This window comes from Prinia subflava, chromosome 17 (assembly GCF_021018805.1).
Source record: "Prinia subflava isolate CZ2003 ecotype Zambia chromosome 17, Cam_Psub_1.2, whole genome shotgun sequence".
In the NCBI taxonomy this organism is placed as follows: Eukaryota; Metazoa; Chordata; class Aves; order Passeriformes; family Cisticolidae; genus Prinia; species Prinia subflava.
The window spans coordinates 1348573-1366182 of NC_086263.1; the positions used below are offsets into that span (position 1 = coordinate 1348573).

The following is a 17610-nucleotide window of genomic DNA, read 5'->3' on the forward strand; positions in this document are numbered from 1 at the left end:
CCCGGCTGAGGCTGATGGCTTGTGACAGGGCCTTCTGAATGCAAAGATGTTTCGCCCGGAAAAATCTATTACAAGTTGCTGTAAGAAAGACCGAAATCCTCTCCTTCTGTCTCTCCCTACTGGTCTCAAGGTGCCCACCCCGGGCGAGAGCGGGCTGGCAGGCGGCCGCCTCCGCTCAGCCGGAAAGCTCTCCCCGCGCCAGGCGGCCCCGCCGCCGGACAAAGGCACGGCCGGGAGCAGGGGTGCTGCCCTGGGTGCCGAGAGGACGGAGGGCTGCTCCTGCACCCCCAGCCTCGGCACGGAGCCGGGGATGCAGCGGGCACGGCCATGGCGCTGCCTGGCACGGAACGGAACGGCGGGGAAACTGAGGCAGGAGCGGGAGAGCATTCAGGCGGACGGTGGCTGCCCTCTCCCGGCCACGGCACAGCCCTGCTCGGCCCTGCGAGAGAACACGGCGCATTTTATGGGAATTTCTGGATTTTGCTTTTGTTTTGCTTTATTTCCGCCCCTTTCTGAGCTCCCACACCCCGAAGCGCAGCTAAACAACTTCTGATTACCCTTTTTTTTTTGGTGCTCAGCTCTCAGCACAGACTTCCACTGCTCCACGGAAATGCCTTCAAGACCCATTGCTTTGACCCCCAAACCAGCCCACTCATCCCTTTCGTCTCTTCCACAGCAAAACCAGGCAGCTTCAGTAAAAAACAAAACTTTATTTGGTCCATCAGAACCTGAGTTTGAAAACCACCCATGGATAATTCGTATCATACAGGGATTACTGATCTGATTTACAATTGATAAAATATCCTATGATTCTGAAGAGCTGGACAGTATTTACAGGGTTAAAAATATTCACAGCTCAGAAAGACAGAGAGAGAGAGGAGAAAAAAAAAGTGAAGGACAAATCATCCCAAGGAGGAAGGAGCTGGAAAGAGAGAAAACAGATCAACAAACAGAAATACAGACAGAGCTTGGCTCAGCAGCCCCAGCTGGAGGGGCTGGGAGGGTGCCAGGGCAGCCCATCCCCACCCCCATGCCCGGGGGACACAGAGGGACAGGTCGGGCAGAGGCCCCCACACCCGTGCCCAGCCCAGCTGCTGGTGCAGGGTTTGGGGTGCAGGACCCCCCCAGCAAGGTCTCTGCCAGAACAGGGTCCAGCACTGCCCATCACCCCCCTCAGCTGTAAATCCACACAGCTCAGGAAGGAGATGGCAACCAGGGGAGACCCCAAAACACACACACACATACGCACACACATACACGTCAAGTCAGAGAGCCACAATGCCCTGAAAACATGGGGTGGAGCTCCCCCAGGATCAGCCCCCACCTCGGAGCACCCACAGGGCCAGCAGCACCCCAAGGTGCAGCCCCTGACTTGTGCTCACTGCCTCCCACAGCACTCAGGCTCTGGAGGAGGGGGCTCTCTGCTTCCCCCGAAAACCACCCCCTCCCCAGCACATGGACTTGTGGTAACTCCAGGGAGCTGCTCCCTGACCCCAGGCCTGGACCTGCTGCCCACCCTCTCTCCATGGGGCATGGGGGGACCCACAGGGCAGTGCCAGGGGGCTGAGCCCAGCTCGGGCCATGGCTTCTCTCCAGGCACTGCTCCCACCGGCCGCCTTTGCATAGTAACACTTGTGTGACAGGAGAGGGGCTCCGGTGCCGCAGCCCACGCCAGCGGCACCCCGAGGCCTCGCTCCCCAAAGGTGCCAAGGAGGTGGTGAGACCTCGGAGTTTCACCCCAATTACACCAAACCCCCTCAGCAGCAGCTATCTGCAACAACCCTGTGCCCTCTCCCCCCCAGCCCCAGCACGGGTGGAGGGCACCTGACATGGGTGGCACCACGATCCTGGCACCCCCAGCCCACGCTGGTCCTGGCAGCAGACAAAGGGGGCAACAAGACAGCAGGAAGGGCCCGGGGACAGACGGAAGGTCACACAGACGGACAGACATCAGAGGTATATTCTTCTTTTTGCAGCACCAGTGCCCTGGTGCCACAGGAAGGGGCAGAGTCCTGAGCGTGGTGCCTGGGAAGGGTCTTGACAGCAGCCTCCAGCCCCTCCCGCTCCCACAGCCCCTGGGGCGGGCAGAGGGCACCAGGCCCAGCGCAGGTACAGGGCAGGTGGGATCCTGAGATGGCCCCATGCCCCCAACTGCTCCTCGTAAAGTGCGTGGGGGGCAGCGGTGCCGGGGCAGCGAACGGGGCTGGTGCTGGCCCCGAGAACTCGCCCCGACCCCGTGGCAGGGGGCAAAGTGCTGGGGGTGCCGCTCTGGCTCTGCCCCACAGGTCAGCGCTGGTGGCTCGGGGGGGCACCCTGGGCCAGAGGCTCAGTGACAGGAATGGGGCAGTGGGGCGGGGAGGGGGAGGCTCTTTGTCATAGGGGCCGGGGGCCGTGCAGCCCAGCGACCTCGGGCGTGAGCAGCGGGTTGTGGGTGCCCTTCGTCAGCATCCAGTCATTGAGGAAGGCCTGGGTGGCTTTGCGGTGCGCCAGGCGGTGCGTGATGGAGAAGCCGGCGTTACCCTCCAGCTGGGACAGGATCACCAACACCTGCCTGTGGAAAGAGCCACGGGCTCAGGGCAGCAGCCTCTACCCCAGCAACCCCACCTCCACCCCAGCAATCCCACCGCCGCCCCAGGAATCCCATCTCTGCCCCAGGAATCCCACCTCTGCCCCAGCAATCCCACGTCTGTCCCAGGAATCCCATCTCTGTCCAGGAAATCCCCGCTCTGTCCTGGCAATCCTACCTCTGTCTCAACAATCCCACCCTGCCTGTGCCTCCCTGCCAGCCCTGGCTCTGCCTTTCTCCCAGCCTCCTGCTGGCCCCATGGCAGCCCCGTGACCCACCCCTGCCTACCCCAGACCTGTGCAGGGGGGGGACGCTGTCCTGTGTCTTGAGGCTGCCGCGTGTGGACACCACGTTGAAGCTGTCGGTGCAGTCGCACTGAACGTGCAGGTAGGACTTGGGGTGCCGGTTCTCCACCACCACGATAAGCCCTGCCCAGCCGTGGGTCAGGTAGTAGCAGGTCATCCCCTCACGGCCCTGGGGCAGACAGCAGGGAAGGGGATGAAGCCTCTGGGCACACGATCCCCAAATCAAAACCCCTGCCCTGGCATCTTCCACCCTAGCCAAGGGCTGCCCATCTGATGGGGTGCCACATGCTGCTCCAGGGAGCAAAAGGGGTAGGCATCTGGGGGTGCCAGCTCTGGCAGGCACAGCCCTGCCCAACCCCTGCCCGAGGACCCCACAGGTCCAGGCTCCCTCTGGTAGCATCACCCCCTCCCTACTGCAGCCCCCGCCCTGTGCCCCCCACCCACCTCATGGCGCTCGCCCTTGTTCTCAGTCAGCAGGATGATGGCATCTGCCAGTGTGGTGGGCTGCGCCTCCACCTGCTCCACCATCACCAGGCGGGAGCTGTAGATGGCCAGGATGTAGCTGGAATTCTCAGCGGCTGGTCGGCTGCTGGTGGGACTGGAAGCTGCAGAGACACCCAGAGGAAGGGGGATCAGGGAATTGTTACCAAAACCCACAATCCCCAGGAGCACGGTGCTGTTGGGTTGATGCATGTGCAACATGCAAGAAAGTCCCCATGATGAGGACCAAGGGCTTTGGCACCTCTCCCTCCCCCAGGGCCCCTCATGCCCTCACCCTGGGCAGCAGGGCCGGCCAGGGCAGCGCTCCAGTGGTTGAAGGCACAGCACACGACAGCATATTCGCCCGGCTCCAGCATCACGTCGCAGTTGACGAACTTCTTGACGGCCCGTTTGCTGTGGGCCATCAGCCGGCCCAGGCTCAGCTTGTTCCCACTGGTGAAGGTGGCCCGGAAAACCATGATGCACAGGTCCAGCAAGTGGCTGTCCACTGTGTCTGACCTCCTGTGTCAGGAAGGAAGGGTCACATGTCACCCAGCACACGGGCGGCAGGTTCAGAGAACAGCTATTCCACTGCCCCAAACATCCTGCCCCAGGAACCAGCCCTGCATTTGGGAGTTGGGCTCCAGCTAAACATGAGCAATTCCCAAGATTTGGAGAGATGGTGATGGGGGCCCTTGCATGAGCTCTGTGACCCTGGGGGGATGCCATGTAGTGAGATACCAATGTGCTTGGATTTCTTCTAGGCCCACAGGATCACAGAATTGTGGCATCATTAATGTTGGGAAAGTCCTCTAAGATCATCACGTCCAACCATTAATGCAGCACTGCCAAGGTCACCACTAACCCATGTCCCCAAGTGCCATGTCCATGAAGTTTTTAAATCCCTTCAGGAATGGTGACTTCATCACTGCCCTGGGCAGCCTGTGCCAGGGCCTGACCACCCTTTCAGTGAAGAATTTTTCCCCAATATCCCATCTAAACCTCTCCTGGTGCAACTTGAGGCTGTTTATTACCCTTGTCCTGTCTGAAAGCTGGAGCCTGACCCCCACCTGGCTGCACCCTCCTGTCACAGGGAGTTGTGTAGAGCCAGAAGGTCCCCTCTGAGCCTCCTTTTCTCCAAGCTGAGCCCCCCCAGTTTTGCTGCCCTGCCCAGCTCACCTGCTGCCCTCTTGGAAGAGAGCAAATTCCAGAGCTGCACGCTCCAACACCGTCAGTGATGTCACTGTCACCGGTCCGTTGGCCTTGTTGGGGAACATGCCCTGCACACGCACCTCGTGCCAGTCCGAATGGAGCTTGCAGATATCCACGGAGTCAAAATACCTGTCGGGAAGTGGGCTCAGTCCTGATGGGGCACCCTGCATGGTGCAGGACACCCACATTCCCTAGGGATGACCGGTCCCGCCCGCCCCATCATGACCCCGTGTCCCGTTATCCAGCCCTGCCCCACAGCCCTGCTCCACAGCCCTGCCCCTGGCAGTGCCTTACTTGATGAAGTCGCTGTACTCCATCCAGAAGACGCCCTCGCTGCTGCCATGGGGCATCAGGTCGTGGCGCAGGGGGAGCGGCCAGTGCGGCCACTCGTCCGACCAGCTGCCGTTCCAGGAGAAGCGGCCCCAGGGATTCCGGAGACGCAGTAACCTGGGGAAGGGGGAAGTGTCAGAGACCCGGGAGGGAGGGGAGACCCAGCCTTCCTCCACAAAGGACACCCCATCACTCCTGCCTTCCAAAGCCCTCACAGCATCTCAACCACATTGTGGCACCAGATGTCCCTGTCCTGTGGCTCTGGAGCTGCTGCTGCTCCCTCTGCCCTTCCCTGCCCAAAGGGGCTCAGCCAGGTGTTGTGGGGAAGGGGCTCAGCAGAGGAGAGGCTGTTGAGAGTGACATGTCTGAAAATACAGCTTCTTACAGCAGTCCAGTTGTCAGGGTAGCACCCATTTCTATCCCTCCTCCATTCAAAGGTAAACAATATGCTCTGAGCACCTCACTGAAGTGAGAGCTCAGCTCATCATCTGTGTCTAGTGAGACCAGGTGAAACATTCTACCCCTGGACATGGAGCCAGCACCAGGCAAGGACAGCATAAATGACAACAGCATTTATGTGACATCCTAGGGTAGTGTCATCCTTGCTGGCCATGAGGATGGAACACCAAAGAGCCCCCAGGGTCCTGTCCAACACGCCCTCAGTTATCTGTCCCCAGGGTTTCTGCTGGGTCTGCTGGCAGGAGCAGCTGCAGTGCCATGGCAGGAGCTCACCTGAAGCCCTGGACATCCCGCACATCCAGGATGGAGTAGGCGTGCCGGGGTCGGAGCCCCATGCTCTCGTAGGCCACGTCATCCACCTTCATATTGCCTCCGCCACAGGATGCGCCCATGAGGAACCTGCATGGGGACAGCAAACCCTCAGGGTCCTGCCAGGCCTGGCATGGGGGAAGCTCATCCCTGTCACTCAAGGCATGGGACAGCTTCCTCCCAGGAGGCTCCTGGATGCTCCCTCTCTGCAACAACACCATTGGGATCAACAACACTCCCCAGGCAGTGCCCAGCCCGCTGGCCAGAGCTCCCTCCCCTTGCCCACATGCATGCTGAGCCCAGGTTCTAAGGAGAGCTGCTTTGCACTGGGGAGCTTTGCCCCAAATCTTCCCTGATTTCTGCCAGGCCCCGAGGTCCTGCCCACTTCTGCTGGCTGGCAGAAAGCCACAGAGAAAGGCAGGTGATCCAACAGCCAGACAAGTTGGCAGGGGTGAGGACACTATTTTGCTGGGACAGGAGGACTGCACCAGTCAGGTTTAGAGGGACACCATGTGCTGGGAGCTATCCATCCATGTGGCTCCATACCCCAGCCTTCAGCCAACCCAGCTGCCCTCCTGCCCAAGTGACAAGCAGGAGGTCTCTGCCTTGGCTGTGCCCCCTCTAGACCAGCATGAACCTGGTGTCATGAGCAAAGATGTCACATATGGGTGGGAGACATGGGCAGGGTCACACATTCACACAACAGAAAAGCTCATAGCAAAGCAAGTGGACTCAGTGCCACTTCCTAACTCCTGCAAGACAGCAGTGACACGCAGGGGAAGCTCACCAGGCTCTTAACTTCATATGAGAATTACTCATAGGAGAAATAATTTCTTAGAGCTTCGAGTGGGAGCTCCACCAATGCTCCAGATGAGTGGCAGGGGTGGTGGACTCCGCCCCAGTTAATGCAGCAACCCCTCTCCTGAGCCTCTAAAGACAAGAATGTTCCCCTCACCCCCCTCTCCAGCACCCCTGCTCCTGCCTCGTCTTACCCAGCCTCCTTAGAGCTCAGCATTTTGGCCCAGATGAGGTCAGTGTCAATGGGCTCCTCGCGAGGGTTGGTGGAGCTGACCTGCAGCATCAGGCTCTCGCAGGGGGCCCCCGTGAGCGTGGCCAGGCCTTCAATGGCACGCCCGGCCTGCAGGGCGAAGTACGAACCGTGCAGCTTGGCCAGAGCCTTCTCAATGAGGGCCACCCACAGCTGCTTCCTCTGCGCCTGCAGAGAGGGAGGGACATGTCAGCACCCTGGGCAGGAGGTGGGAAAGCCCCTCACACTCACCCCAGCCATCCTGGGGCTGGAGAGGCAGGAGCAGCAAGGCCATGCCAGGAGCCCATCCCCTTGGCCATGGGTGACCCGTTTGCTCTTTGCTCAGTGTTCAGTTCCCCTTGGGAAGAAGTCCTGGAATGAACACCCAAGAGGCCTGGATGCTGACAGAGCTGCACCCTGGAGTGTCCAGTGATGAGGCTAGCAGGGTGCGTGCCCACCCTGAGCCCCTTCCGTCCACTTCAACCTGAACTTAGAACCATTCAATAATGGAAGAGGATACCAAGGCTGCCAGAGCTCAAGGAGCATTTGGACAACACTCTCAGGCACAAGGAGGGATTGTTGGAGCGCCCTGTGCAGGGCCATGAGTTGGACTCATGATCCTCGTGGGTCCCTTCCCACTCAGGACATTCTAGGATTCTGTGATGTGGAGCAATCTGCAACAGCTGCCCTTAACTCACACATCTCTGCAAACCCAAACCAACACCCCTGGGCAGAGGAGGCTGCCCAGAGCATACACGGCCACGGGACTGACTGGATTCCACCCAGGGAACGCAGACACTGCTTCAAGGACAACCTCCAAAAACTTGGACTGGCAAAGTCCTCTACTCCAGCACAGGGAGTAATTACAAGACCAAATTACAAGATGCAAGTTTTTTTCCCAGCAAATGGGGTTTGGTATCCAGTGCTTGCAGAGCAGCAGGGAAAATCACTGGTACATTGTGCCTGTGTGACTCACAGGTGGCAGCCAAGAGCTGGCAGAGGAAAGGAGGGCAGTGAAGATTTCTTTCTGATGGATAAAGAGAGCTTAAAAGTGCTTTTTGCTGGTTTTTGGGTCCCTCACTCAACAAAATCCATGTTGTTTATTTCTGCCTGAACCGCAGCCAGGGAGCTCAGATAAGAGCCTGATTTTCTTTTATTTTTAAAACTCTGATTTTCCTTTTTTATCCCCCACATCCAGCTCCCACAGCTGAACACTCAGCAGAAAAATCTCATCACGATTCAGATGCCCCTGGAAACAGAGGCAAGGCAACTCCAGCCCATGTGAAAACCTCCAACCTTAAAAAAAACTCCAAAAGCAGACTTGAAATTCATGAAAGATAGAAGGAAAAGGTAAAACCCAAGACAGGTAAATCTTATGCTGAAATAAAGAAATGCATCTGTATCCTCTGTCTACTGAGAGGCAGAATGTAGACACAAACTCTTTCCCTTCTCTGAAGTTTGACTCCTGTCCTGACATGGCTGTGTGTCAAAACCCAGAGGACTGGATTTGCAGAACGAAATCCAAGCCAGCAGTCCCAGTCCCTGTCTCCTCCTAACAGTGGTACTTTGTTTTCTTTGGCAGATTTTGCCCCCTGAGTTTCAATAGAGATGTTCTCAGTCTCCTTCATGGACATGATCCCAGCAAGAGCCCCTGGGCCTGGCAGGCAGGGCAGGGCAGGGCAGAGCGATGTCCTGGAGGGGCTGAGGGAGCTCCACTGATCCGAGCAGATGCCACCCCAGTGTGCTCAGAGCAACTGGGCACTGGCTCGGAACACGCTGCTCCATGTGCCATCCCCTCCTTCTCCACAGTCCCTCCCTGGCACTGCCAAGCTGACAGACCTCCCCTCAGAGGAAACTAACAGCTTTCCCTCAGTCCCTCAAAATGCAAAACACAAGTTAAAATGTTTTCCTTTTACAGGAAGAGGCTGGCTTTCCCTGCAACTGAAGTGGCTGCAGTGCAAGGAGGGGTGAAGAAAAAGCAACTGTAAATGAAACTTCTTCACTGCAGCCTGGGAAATGCCAAAAGGGGTCTAAATAGAGGGATATTACGTTCTCAAAGAGTTCAGCTGTCTTGAGGATACAGCAAAGAGCTGCAAACAGGGTGCAAACAGTGCTGATCTTCCATTTGTGTCACAGCATCCCCCAGCAGCTCCAGGCTTGGGGCAGCTGCAAAAGGAAAGGACCTGGGAGTGCTGGGAAAGGACCTGGGAGTGCTGCTTGGCAGCAGCAGAACATGAATGAGATGTGCCCAGGTGGGCAAGAAGGTCAGTGGCATTTGGCTCAGCTGGAAGGACACTAAGGAGCTGGAACGTGTCTAGAGAAGGGAACAGAGCTGGGGAAGGGGCTGGAGCACCAGGAGCAGCTGAGGGAGCTGGGAAAGGGGCTCAGCCTGGAGAAAAGGAGGCTCAGGGGGGCCCTTCTGGCTCTGCACAACTCCCTGACAGAAGGGGACAGCTGGAGCGGTTAGGCTCTGCTCCCAGGGAACAGAGACAGGATTGGATATCAGGAAAAATCCTTAATGAAAGATGGTTAGGCACTGGAATGGGCTGTCCAGGGCAATGTGCAATCACCATCCCTGGAAGTGTTCAAAAAACCAGTCAGTGTGGTACTTTGTGGCACGGTTTAGTGGGCGGGGGGTATTTAATCAGTGGTTGGACTTCATCTTTGGGGCCTCTTCCAACCTTAGTGACTCTAAGACTCCAAATGCAGCACAAAGTAGGGGCCTCACACAAACCCCAGCAGCGCCTCCTCCCGCTGCCTCTCCTGGGAGAGCCTGGGATGAGCCTCCCTGCCCCCTGGAGCACTGCCCACCGCTGTGTCCCCGTGGCACCGACCTGGGAGAAGAGCAGGTACCCACACTCATCGCAGGGCAGCATGTCATCCACCAGCACCGTGGTCCACGTGCCGTCCTTGCACAGCCGCACCTGGTAGGCGCCCTCGGGGCACAGAGTCCTGGTGATCATCACCCTCTCCACCAGCTCCGGCCGCTCGGCCAGCACGGCCAGGGCGCTCAGGAACCTGCCGGGCAGGCGGGGCGGCCTCAGCGCGGCACGGCGGGCAGCACCAGCTGCCCGGCCACGCAGCGCTGGGAGGGGGTGAGGCAGAGCATGGGCTACAGCCTGGGGGCACAAATGGGTTTGAGTAGGGCTGAGGGGGCCAAGCCAGAGCTGGAGGAAGAGGGGGGAAAGAGGGAAGGGGCGGGAAGGGTCAGCCCGGCTCAGTCACCCTTACCAGCAGTTTCCCAGCAGTCCCTGCAGGATGTCCGAGGGCCGGGGCGTGCGGAACACCGACCACTTCACTGAGCGGTCCTTGAAGATGCTGCAGTTGATCTCGTGGGGCCGCAGCCACTGCTTCACCCGCTGCTGCACACTGTCCCCTTCTGGGAACCCCACGGACTTGGGGCCAGGGGGGAAACTGTCATCTACAAAATTGACTTTGTTCTGTGAGAGCAAAAGGCAAGAAGAGCATCAGTTGGAGCCACTTGGGACTGGGGGGCCTGGAGAGCCTCCCGCTGCCTCCCTGAGAGACAGCAGAGCCCCCTGCCCTCCTGCCTGGCCCAGGCAGTCCCCTCCCAGCCCTGCAAGGGGCAGGACTAGGCTGGTGTCTGCTGGCAGCAGCAGAGATGCTTTTTGTGCTTCAGGTCCAGCATTCAGCCTTGCCTCAGGCTCACCTCTCTGGCCCCAAGCTCTGGGCTGTGACTCCAATCTGCCTTTTTGTGTTTCACAGGAGCCTCCCCAGGCAGGGACCGTCTCACACTTTTGTGTTGGTGCTAAAAGCTGGGCTGTGGGGTGCCTTGGCTGCCTCCAGAAGCAGCAAAGCCTGCAAACAGCAAGGCTTCGAGGAGCCACCTGGCACACAAACACACCTCAGTCCGAGCCTTGTCCCTGCCCCAGAGGGGACAGGCTGGGTTTGGCAGCCCTGTGCCACCTCCCAGGCACATCCACGGGGGATGGGAGGGGCAGCTTTTGCAATTGCATTCAGCCAGACCACAACCAGGCAGGCAATTCCCGAGTGAGGGTATCCCATGTCCCAGCCCTTCTGCAGTAGCTACTGCATAATAAATAAATAGGATGGGTGGAGGGCAGGTAAATTCATAGACATTAACCACATGGATGGAAGCACAGAACTTCACCAAGTGGACAAGGGTGGCTTTTTCAGTCTAACACAGGATGAAATGAGAACAGGTGTTTCTTTGTTATTGTTAATTAAATTAAATTAAATTCTTTCAGCAAAAGCTGGCTCTGATTTAAATTAGCTTCATGTGCACCCAACTAGTAGTTAACCTCCTCTTTTGTAGTAATCCTACCTGAATACTTCCTTTGTGGTACCTCAATTAGCACGTCCAGCTCCTCTTTTGCAGGAGGGTTTTTTTCAGCTAATAACTGTCCTGCTCTCTCAGGGGAGCATCTGCCCCGTGCAGCTGAGGAGCAGCCACCATTCCAGCAGCCTCAGTCACACCCTGGCTGTGACCCATGCCTGCACATGGATCTCTGGACTCTGCAGAACTTGCTGTGCAGGGCCATAAGGACACAACCTAGGAGATTGTCCCCCTCTGCTCTGCCCTTGTGAGACCCCAGTTTTGTCCATCTCTGGAAGACTCAGCACAAGAAAGATGTGGATCTGTTAGAACAGGACCAGGATGGAGATGCTCCGTGGGCAGGATCCTCTCTGCTCTGGAGCCAGGCTGGGAGCTCTGGGGGTGTTCACATGGAGAAGGCTCCATGGAAACCTTAGAACCCCTTCCAGTGCCTAAAGGGGGCTTATTAATAAGAGGAAAAGCAATTTTTCACATAGACAAGCAGTGATGGGACAAGGGGAAAGTTTTAAACTAAAAGGGGAGAAATTTAGATTGGATACTGGGGAAAAATTCTTCCCTGTGAGGGTGGGGAGGCCCCAGCACAGGCTGCCCAGGGAAGCTGTACTTGCCCCATCTGCGGAAGTGTTCAAGGCTGGGCTGGACAGGACTTGGAGTAACCTGGTCTGGTGGAAGATGAGGTGGGTTGGCAGGGTTGGAATGAGATGAGCTTTAAGGTCCATTCCAACCCAAACCATTCTGATTCCATGATTCCAGTGGAAGAGGTCACCTCTGCACCACTCCCCAACAGAAGAGAAAGGGTAAAGGTAAAATAGGGACCATACACTGGTAAGAGTTGGAAAAGGCATCCCTGGAATAGCAGAGGAAGGAAAACCCACAGCAGGAGCTTGAGCAGAAATCCTGGCAGGGAGCAGCAAGAAGGGCTGCTCCACATGACGTGGGGCAGGGGGACAACAGACGGAGGAGAACTTGGCCAGCCTGACTCCTCCAGGCGAAGGCTGAACAGCCTGAGGAGCGCTCGGGCAGCAGGGCGTTGGAGGTTGCCTCACACGCCAGCCTGACCGGGGCACTGGGAGTGACACCGAGAGCAGAGCAAGCACAAAGACGGCAACAGCACCGTCCCTCCACTGCTGCCAGGCCTAACCTCGGGCCTGAACAGCGTCAGAGCACAGCTGAGGTTTGGGTGACGAGGAATTTTTGGGAGATGGCCCAGGAGGATCTAACAGCCCATTACTGCGGAGTTAAGGAGCACAACAGGCTCAGCCAAGGCTCCGACCCAGCTTGGCAGGACGGGGCAAGGCAGGCTCCCCTTCCTGGCAGTGCCACGCTGCTAATTCAGCCTGGCCATCCTCATGATTCATCCTTCAGGCCTGATTCCTGATGTAACAGATGTTCCCTGCCCACAAAAGAGGCTATTCACTTGCTTAAAAGAGGGGGATAAGCAGAATCTGGGTCTCTGCTATAAAGACACCCACGCCTGTTAGGAAGTACATGCAGCAATTTAAAAAAACCACAAGCCCAAACAAGATCATTCTCAGAGCTTCCCCTCTGAGCCAAACATCTCTGTTCCCTGGACTGTGCAGTGGAGGCACAGGAATGGACACAGACCAGGCAGGAAAAGCCTTGTCTCTACGTCAAAATGGGACTGCAATTCCCTTTCCATCTGGTCCAGAAGAGCTGGAGGCCTCCCCTGAAGGAGGCCAGAGAAAGCAGCATTCACAGGAGCTTTTCATACCATATAGGGAAAAAAATGAGGCCATCAGAGTGGTGTTTGAGGCTGAAACCCAACTGACTGGACCAGACACTTTACAGTGGGAAGGTGGGTACTGGCACATACTCCTGAGACCTTTAACTAGAGCCAGGGTACAGCTACAGCTCAGCTGGCCTGCCAGAGGGAGCCGTTTGTGCTGCACCTCTGCATTTGCAACATCCAAACCATGAAGGCCAAGGCCTAGCCTGTGGTTCTGGAACACCTGCAGTTGCTGGCAGCAGCAACAGTTCCTTTGCCTGAGCTCATCCTGAGCCTCTGCTCATTGCATCCCAGATTTCCTGCATCCAAGAGAGAGCGGTGCCACCAGCAAACCTGGACACACTCCCCACCTTTCCCACCACTGGAAGGAGATGGACTGACCTCCTGACGATGTCCCCTTAATCCCAGAAGTTCTCTCTCACTGATTTAAAATACCTCTGGGTAAAAGAGTTAACAGGTTTAGCACACTAGGTTTTAGACTTCCTCACCCTTGCACCAGGCTGTATGGGCTGTCTTCACCCCAGAGATCATTCTGCACCGAAATATGACATTTCAGGTCTAACGACCAGCATCCAGCTGTTGCAAGGGAAGATCCCTGGAACGCAAGGCATGGAAAGTGCTGCCCCAGAGCTATGGGGGAGGCAGAAAGGGAAGCCAGGAACAAGTAAGCACTCACCTCCCGGCAGAAGGTCACGATGTTTTCCCACAGGGCTTTGGCCTCGCCCTCATCTGTTTGCCTCCTCTTCTCCACGTGCATGCTCTCCCTCCTCTTGAGGGGCTTGAGGCCCTTGTGCTGGGCCATGTACTGCTGGGGGGTGTGGCAGGCGGCGCAGTGCTTGGCCTTCACCTCGTTCAGCAGGGTGCAGGCGGGACAGGCCCACTGGCCCGGCCTGTCCTGCGCGCCGGGCAGCGGGGTCGGGAAGAGCCGGGCCACCTTGCGTGCGGACGGCGCCTTGGAGCCGCAGGAGCAGCTGGCCCTGTCACAGGCGCCGCAGTCGGGGCAGCGCGGGGCCGGCTCGCCCGGCGCCCCGTGCTCCTGGAAGCCGTGCAGCTTGGAGGAGCCGCACACCTTGCACTTCTGTGCCTGCGTGGGGTTCTTGAGGGTGCACTTGGAACACGACCAGGTGGTGAAGTCAGGGCTGGAGGGGCTGCACGGGGTGAACCTCACTGAGTCCCCCACCAGGTTGATGGTGTCACTGCCTTTTTGGGTGCTGCAAACCTCGCACTTGCCGGCCCCGGCAGAGTTGAGCAGGGAGCAGGAGCTGCACTTCCAGTGGGACGGACTGACCTCCATCTCCTCCTCCAGCACGCTCAGCCGTTTGTTGGACAGCAGGTCCGGGAAGCGTGCGGCAGGGGCGGCCCTGGCCTGACTTTGGGGAGAGCCCTTCTGCCCCACGGCGCCCGTAGCCGCGGGCTGGGAGCCCTCGGGGCCCGGCATCTGCAGCTGTGGGGGCACCTCCCGCCGGCTTCGGGGCACAGGGTTGTTCTGGAGCCCCGGGGAGAAGGGGCTGAAGGCTGGTATCTTCTGGGCCTCTTGTTCCATAGCCACCGGGCCGTGGGGGGCCACGGCATCACCATCCGAGATCTCTGCAGAGACTAAAGGCTGCGGGGTGGAGGGGGCCATGTGGAATCCGGCCGGGGTGATGACTTCAGGGACGACCAGCGCCTCTGGTGGGATCTTGGGCAGGGAGAGCTTGCGTGGGCCACCACAGGCAGAGCAGGAGTTGGCCACGGGCGTGTTGTGCAGGGTGCAGCGCTGGCAAGCCCAGCCGCTCTCCAGCTCTGCTTCATCAGGGCTCTTCCCCTCTGAGTCCTCGCTGCTGCTTTCCGCCTTGGCAGCCTCCTCCTTGGACGTGCCCTTGGGCTCCACCAGCACGGCAGGCTTGGGCAAGATGCCATTGATGACGGGCAAGGGGGAGCCACTGGGTCCCGGCTCCGGGGTGAAGCCGCACACCTCACAGGTTTCCTTGCCCAGAAAGTTCCTGAAGGTGCAGCGGGCACAGGCCCATTTCTGTTCCTCCACGCTGAGCCGCAGGATGTGGTTGAGGTCGGGCTTCTGCCGGGGGGCCTCACAGATGGAGCACTGCCGCTGGCCCACGGGGTTCAGGAAGGTGCAGCGCGTGCAGGACCACTCACGGACTGCAGCCATGGAGCCGGGAGAATGGGAGTGGCTGCAAGGAAGAAGAGACAGCGTGAGGCTGAGGCCAAGGCCACCCAACAGCCAGCAGTACCCCGTGTTTCCTGGGCTGGCATGGTCAGGACCTTGCTTCGAAGAAGGAAACAACCATCAGTCCAGTCACTGCTCTACAGGCACTTGCTCCTCTGGCACTGACAAATTCTCCAAGTGCATGGTAATGCACTGGCTTCCATCCAAAATGCTCCAGAAAGAGCAAAAGAAGCAGCCCAGCACCCACTGACCCCATGCTCACAGTGGGGTTGTGCCCTGGTGAGCAAATACACCATCTCTGTGCACAACCCTGGCAACTGTGTCTCTGCAGGTCGTTTGGAACTCTTTGGAGGAGGTGACACCCTGCTCTGCCTTCTTGCTGTTCCAGCATTAATTCTCTCCTCCTTCTCTACTCTACCCCACCTCTGTCTCATTTTCTGTTCCTGTCTTCCTCCTCTCCTTTCAGCTCCACACAACTTATCCACACTGGGATAACTGTGTTATCCCACACCAGACACCACCAAGCCAAGGAAAACAGCTTGGTGTGCAGAGGTGCTTCTACGTGGCTGTAGGTTTTGGGGCCAGAAGCCTGGCCCAGCCAGCCTGGGAGCAGCAGCTCCATGGTGCACCAGTGCCAGGACAGCTCACCAGCAGCTTCCAAGCTCAGCAAAGGGGCACCATGCCCCAGCTCCAGCTGCTTACCCACTTATCTGTGAAGTAGAGGCCATAATGCCCTTTTGGCTGCAACAGCCCTTTGTTTCAACCTCCAACGTTGCCTGGGAATGCCTGAAACCTTGATGGGAGAACGGGTCCAACACACGACAGAACCGTCTTGTCCCAAGGCAGGAAGTCACAATTACATTTTCTCAGCAGGCTCAATTTTCAGAAAGTGCAGCAGCAGCAGCAGCTCCATTGACCATGGTGATCCCTGCGTTGCTGGAGCAGTCTTCCCCCAGCGCAGCCCTCCCGGTGCTTTCAGGATGCCATGTGTGCACTCACACTGAGAACAAACCCCAGCCCTGCATGGTGCCCTTTGTCCCCTGCTCCAGGTCATTTTCTGCAGTTTGGAGCAAAGGTGGGGCTAAAGCAGAGTTTCCTGCTTCCTCCTCCTTCACACAAGGACAAACCAGCCCTCCCTCAGTTAAACATGCACCAGGAGCCCAGAGCCCCCCCTCCACACACTCCTGCTCCCAGATAAGATGGCCAAGTCTTAAACCCAGTCTTCAACCCCAGCTCAGCTGTGTCTCAGCTGAGGTCAGCTTTGCCTCTCACCAGCAGAGCAGGGTCCTCCCAAGCCCTTCCACCCTGCTCTGCTTGCCTGAGACCACAGACAGGGTCAACTGTGCAGAGAAGCCTCCAAGTCCATCCCGTGCCCTCAGCTCTTCCCAGGAACAGCAAAGTCAGACCTCTGAAGACCAAGAGCAGCCTAAGTCATGGGAGTGCACCTCAGTGGGCTCACCACTGGCTCCCTCTCCAGCGTCCCTTCAACCACCACACTGGCTGGAACAAAGGGAGGGAAGGTGTTTAATCCCATAAAGGGCAGGCACAGACAGCTCTGAGATGCTGGTGCAGCCTGTGGAAGGAACCGGGTCCTGGCTGGCCTCCAGAATCCCAAGCAGCAGCACCTGCACACGCAGCTTCCCAAGACTCTGAGCAGACTGCAATGCAGCAGAGAGGTCTGGAGGGGCAGAGGATGCAGCCAGAACTCCCCTGGGCAGGAGGGCAGTGACCCTCCCTTTGGCTGGTGCATGAGAAACTCTCCTGGGAACAGCCCAGCAGCAGCAGCAATCCAACCACATTTCCACACCGTGCTCCATAGCCACTGGAAGAGCAGCTCCACCTCACAGAGAACAGATATAACCTTCAACTCCCTTCTTAAATCAAATGTTTCTCTAAATAAAGCCTGAAATCAAGAAATCCATTTTATTGCAAGAGAGAGCTTGAACATTCATTCTGGTTCATATACGGTGCCTGCATCATTTGAACTCTGCAAGGTGTTTATTTACTCAAGTTATTCCCAGCTACGAGAAATACAAACATTGATTTTTCTGCCTCAAGTCCTACAGCTGGGAGCCACTGTACATCCCTTCTCCCCTGTGGCAGCACCATGTCCACAACATCTGAAAGGGAGATCATTCCTCAGGCAGAGGAAGGGAAGGAGCTGCTGCCTGGCTCTGGCAGCAAATGGGACCACGAAGGGCACCATGGTCCTGTCACATCCATTTGTCTTACTGGGTGAGGTTCATCAAACCACAGGCATCAGCAAAAGGCAAGGGAAGGCTGTCAGCAACCTGTGCCATCCACCTGCATCCTCCTGCAGTGTTCCATGCTGTTACTCAGTGTACACCATGCAGGAGAGCACTGGCTCCGAAAAATCCACTCCGAAACACGGATGCCGCAGTGCTTTCTGTGGATTGGGACATTCAGCCACCAATCTTCCTCCTGCACATCCCTCACACACCCATGGTCCTACCCAGTAAACAAAGGCTTCTAGCAATGCCACCAAGGGACCGTGGAAGGCATCACCCTGTCCCTTCCCACAGAGAGGGGGAAACCCAGGATAACCTCAAAGAAGTACCACATGAGGGGACACGGGGATGAGCCGCATCACCACACCTGCTTGATGTGGCATCAGCAGCAAGCTGCAGGCTCAGGGAAGGCAGCACCATTTCACTTGGCTGGGCAGGAGA

The 17610-nt window shown here is 57.7% G+C and overlaps 1 protein-coding gene across 7 annotated transcripts in view; it reads right to left on the reverse strand.

Moving 5' to 3' along the window:
• Positions 1–690: 690 nt before the first annotated feature.
• CAPN15 (calpain 15) overlaps positions 691–17610 on the reverse strand; it is a 56306-nt gene continuing 39386 nt past the window's right edge. For 6 of the 7 annotated variants that reach the window (XM_063414470.1, XM_063414475.1, XM_063414472.1 and 3 more), the window contains 11 exons: positions 13430–14924; positions 9920–10128; positions 9523–9706; positions 6654–6877; positions 5626–5751; positions 4858–5010; positions 4531–4692; positions 3647–3873; positions 3316–3476; positions 2862–3040; positions 691–2551 (listed from right to left, as the gene is read on the reverse strand). In XM_063414470.1, coding sequence (XP_063270540.1) covers positions 2374–2551; positions 2862–3040; positions 3316–3476; positions 3647–3873; positions 4531–4692; positions 4858–5010; positions 5626–5751; positions 6654–6877; positions 9523–9706; positions 9920–10128; positions 13430–14924 — 3298 coding nt within the window. In that variant the 3' untranslated portion in view covers positions 691–2373. Of the gene's footprint in view, positions 2552–2854; positions 3041–3315; positions 3477–3646; positions 3874–4530; positions 4693–4857; positions 5011–5625; positions 5752–6653; positions 6878–9522; positions 9707–9919; positions 10129–13429; positions 14925–17610 lie in introns of all 7 variants that reach the window. The other variant, XM_063414473.1, reaches the window with a different exon arrangement.